The following is a 4737-nucleotide window of genomic DNA, read 5'->3' as shown; positions in this document are numbered from 1 at the left end:
AGTAACAAAGTTTGTACAAAAACAGTCTGCAATAAATCTGTGACACACATTTCTACAAGTATATTTAGAAAATTCAAGGAAGTATAGATTCAAACTTAGACAGTTTATGTGGCAAAGAGGTAAGAGATCCTGGAAGCCATTTTGCTGGAGTCTTCAAGATGTTCTACTTAGGTGTGCTGTAGCTTTTTTGCAGGTTTCTTAGCAGATCCTTCAACCTGAGTTCAGTCTACCCTTGGCTTTTCAAACCAACACTTCAATTAGTTCTTCAGGAGATACTGTGAAGAAGCCGGAAGAAGGTGTCAGTTCCAGAATCTTTGAGTTTCAACTATGATAGAGACGAATGCTGAAGTCCCTGAAGGGCTTTGCTCCTTCATACCATTAAATTTTCAGGTATTTAGCTCGATTGTTCTTTGATCTTCACTGCCAAGTACTTGAATTTCTTGGGCACAAACTGTCTCAATGATTATAGAAAACTTGAAGGACATGTCCAAATTTCCTTTGTCCATCAGAACATGATTTTTATGCACTGGTCAATTCTGTACATTGAAGATTTTTCTTACACTTACTCTAAAGCTATCAATTTCTCATACATGTTTTATCACTTGGTCAAAGTGTCTAGGCTTGGGATTTAGACCTTCATTTTACTGAAGTTGGTAGGGGAGTCGACAGTCTCATTCATTTTCTCAACAATCCCCTACTCTTGGATACAAATGTAAATTACTTTGACATATTTTTACTTGTGTTAGATCCCGAGTTATTGTGGCTTTTAAAAAATTCTTCCATTCATTCAATATTAAAGATCTACCCTAGGTCCTAGATTCGCTTTTTTTTTTTTTCAGTTCCTTTGAGAGTTGTGAAGATGCTAGAATGACATTAAGGCTATCCAATAAAGCTTCATTCTCATCTCCTTTAATGGTCCAAGTAAAGCCCTTGCTAATGCATTTGACTACACTTTTCACAGAAAAGTCATAATTGGCAGGTATGGGCATTTTTAAAAGGACGTTTGTTGTAGAGGATGAGGGATTTTCCTGGGTCTCAGGATGACCTGGATTCAATTTCTGCCTATGACATACTTACTTCATCATCAATGGACATTTTCTTAAGCTCTCAGTGCCCTCAGGCAACTCTCTAAGACTATCAGCTAGAAATAAGTTGCCATCTTCATCAGTGAAGTAAGTTTCAACAATAGGACTTCCTTTTACTACTTAAATCACAGGAATCCACCTACGTATTTATTATAAGATTTATTAACTAATTATAACAAAGACAAATGGAAGCATAATTATTAGGGAAATTTTCCCCTTTTCATGAGCCTCTTCAGGGCATCTTTGATTTCTTTATTCCTGAGGCTATAGATCAGAGGGTTTAGCACGGGGATGAGGATGGTATAGAAGACAGACAAAACCTTGTCCAGATGTTTGGAATGGCCAGAGTTGGGACGCAGGTATACAGAGAGGGCAGAGCCAAAGAAGAGAGTAACAGCAGTCAGGTGGGAGGCACAGGTGTTGAAGGCTTTTGCCCTTCCCTTGGCTGAGGGCATTTTCAGGATAGTGACTGTGATATACACATAAGACATGATGATGAAGAGGAATGAGAATAATCCAATGCAAAGTGCTACCACAAATACCATTATTTGATTGATGAAAGGGTTAGAGCAGGACAGGGCTATGATCTGAGGTATATCACAGAAAAAGTGATTAATTATATTTGGCCCACAAAAATGGACATGGAAACCAGCTGTTGTATGGACTAAGCTACCGAGGCACCCAGCTACATAGGCCCCAACCACCAACTTTCCACAGACTGGCAGGTGCATGATGGTGGAATACTTCAGTGGGCTATAAATGGCCACATAACGATCATATGCCATGATAGCCAAAAGACAACATTCAGTCAGCCCCATCCAGGCCATAAAAAAATACTGAGTAGCACAGGCCAAGAAGGAAATTGTTTTTACTTCCAGAAAGAAGTCAGAGAGCATTTTTGGAGTAATAGAGGAAGAATAGCAGATGTCTATGAAAGATAGACAACTAAGGAAGAAATACATAGGGGAATGAAGATGGGGATCACTCCTGATGAGGATAATGAGGCCCAAGTTCCAAGTCAAAGTTGTGATATAGATTCCCAGGAATAGAACAAAGAAGATGACCTGCATCTCTGGTGGAGCTGAGATTCCTTGGAGGGTGAATATAGTTACAGAAGTTTGATTTCTTCCCATATTCATTGTTCTGTTGAGAGAAAAATGAGATAAGAAAAGTTTTGTAATTAACTCTTTACTCAGTGGCTCCTACTTGTCTCAACTGAAATACAAAATTCTCATCCTGACATTTAAATCCCTCCACAATCAAATCTTCTTCTCGCTTTTCACATCATTTATATTGTTTTTTTTTTCTGTTGCACTTAAATTGACCCTTATACCATTCCTACTTACATGACAATCTGTACCCTAATGCCATGTCTTTGACAACACTTATGCATATTGGAATCTCTATCTTACTTCAAACTATAATTCACCCTCAACAAGAGGTATTTTCAGATTCATCCTATTCTTCCTCTCTGGTTTCCTTATCCTACCACTGATCTTGCTTTGTCAACCTGACCTTATATTACACTCATCAACCATTGCCTTTCTTGCTATTCACATACCACTAAATAAAGTGGGAAAGATGATGAAATCAGGATGATTGTGTCCACCATAAATTTATGTTGCATCATATTAATTATGCCTTCATTGTGGTTTCCTCAATATGTTCTCCCTGGCCCTCACCATAGGAGCTTGCCCAAACATTATTTTTCCCCTTTCAAATCTTCCATAACTCCTTTCTTCCTCATTTAATCACCTGAAAACCTTACATCACATTTCATTGAAAAAATGATGTTATTAATCATACTTCTTCTCTCTTACTCCTTGTTATCTGATATGTAAGGAAGAAAAATAAAGAAAAGCTTTGCAAACAGAGAGTATACAGGAGAGTTTGCATAGAGGACTTGCTGCATGACACAGAAGTATAAGGACCTATTCTAGAGCGTGAGGATGATATAAGAATGAACACAGTTAGACAGTTGGGGGTCATTTGTCCTGTCCTTGGGACAGGTTGGAGGGGCATCTTCCTGTGGCTTATTCCAGTAAAAACCAAGTGGGAGTTTTGCCTACCTGTTCCTTGTGGAGCCAATTGTTTCTGTTCTGCTATCCTGGTATCTTGGTATGTTGTGTATTAGGAATGTTCATTTTAAAAATTAAGTATTAGAAACCATAAGATAGTTTGTTGCAAAAATGTATTTACTTAGAATAAGTAAGAAGCAACATAGGTAGATACTGTTAAATTTGTTACAATGATTAATGTCATACTTCAATGTATTCAAACCCCACACTCTCTTAGAAAAACTCTTTCCCAAACCTGGTTCTTAGCATAAGATAAGCACAGATAGATAGGACTTTAGATAAGATAGGATTTATCATTTTGGGAAGGTAGTTAGAGGGATAGGAATACATAAGTTTAGTTAAGCATAGAGCAGAAATCCAAAAATGAAGATCAGCAGGAAATTTACAGGTTGAGATTTCCATAAAACAAAATGGAATTTATGTTAAAAATCATTAATCTGGGATAATATGGATGCCACCTTGACTCACAGGGATGGCAGTTGAGAGATTTGGAATGTTCCCAGGTGCCGTGAGCCAGGGGCAAACATTGGTTGGCCCCCAACCCATAAATACCCACTAAGAATTACAGTTGGGAGGTCTCAGAACTCAGAGCTGGGACTTGAGCAAACTTCTTTTGGAGCAAGAACTGGTCAGAGGGAGGTGAAGGGTTGAAGAAGAAGAGGGAGGCCTGACCCTAAAACTGTATCCTGTGCTTGACTGAGAGAGCTAGTGAGCCATCAATAGTATTGGTAGTAGGGCTGTGAGAATACACAGATATTAATCCACATCTACATCAATAGCCTTCCCTGGAGGTTTCCAGGAAGATGGCAGCTTAGATGGAGTGAATCTTAAAACCTCCACACCCTTACACACTGAGATAGAAAACAATGAGCTTTAAGAAGAAAGAGGACCAAATCTAATAATGGGACAGAGCAGGGGGAACCCTGTTGCAGCATAACTAAAGAGGTACTCCAAAATAGGCTTCAATTCTTGAACTGTCCAGTCTGAGGGCATAGAAGGGGAATCCTCATGTGCTGTGCAGAGTCTCCAGCTGCCCAGGAAATCTCAGGGCTGGTGGGTGCACCAGTTGGGAGAGAGGGCCTTGCTGGCACTAGACTTGGGAAGTTAAACACAGGCACTGGAGAGGTGACTGGAAGAGAAAACCAGAGAAACACAGCAAAAATGCCTGGAAGATGGTGGCTTAGAGAGAGCCAAACCCCAGACCACAGACAGCTTGGCTTCCTCATACCAAGATAGAGAATACAGGTCTTCAAGAGGAAAGAAAACCAGATCAAACACAGTGGACAGTGCAGGGGGACCCCAGTGCTGGAGAGCTCAGTTCAGCTAAAATGCTCCTTCTTGTCCCCCCCATGTTTTTTTTGTTTCTTTGTTTCTTTGTTTTTCCCTCCCCTCAAGGGCAGATTAAACCTCAGGGTGGATTAAGCAGTAAAATTAATCCAATCAACACAGGATTAATCCCAACAATTGGACAGACAAGAAGTCTTCAGAGGGCAGAGAAAGTAACTACAAACCTCCATTGCCAGCTGAGGGAAGATATTTCATCAAAGATCATTAAATACATCTGCTCAAACTAG

The 4737-nt window shown here is 39.6% G+C and overlaps 1 protein-coding gene across 1 annotated transcript; it reads right to left on the bottom strand.

The window, feature by feature from the left end:
* Nucleotides 1-1285: 1285 nt before the first annotated feature.
* On the bottom strand, nt 1286-2227 carry LOC123255071 (olfactory receptor 5A1-like). Its single transcript, XM_044683929.1, has one exon. It carries the CDS (start codon nt 2222-2224, stop codon nt 1286-1288), a length of 939 nt encoding a protein of 312 aa, XP_044539864.1. The 5' UTR covers nt 2225-2227.
* Between the last annotated feature and the right edge of the window lie 2510 nt (nt 2228-4737).

This window comes from Gracilinanus agilis, unplaced genomic scaffold (assembly GCF_016433145.1).
Source record: "Gracilinanus agilis isolate LMUSP501 unplaced genomic scaffold, AgileGrace unplaced_scaffold38708, whole genome shotgun sequence".
NCBI lineage: Eukaryota > Metazoa > Chordata > Mammalia > Didelphimorphia > Didelphidae > Gracilinanus > Gracilinanus agilis.
Note: the sequence above shows the minus strand (reverse complement) of the source record. Positions and strands in the feature narration are given on the sequence as shown.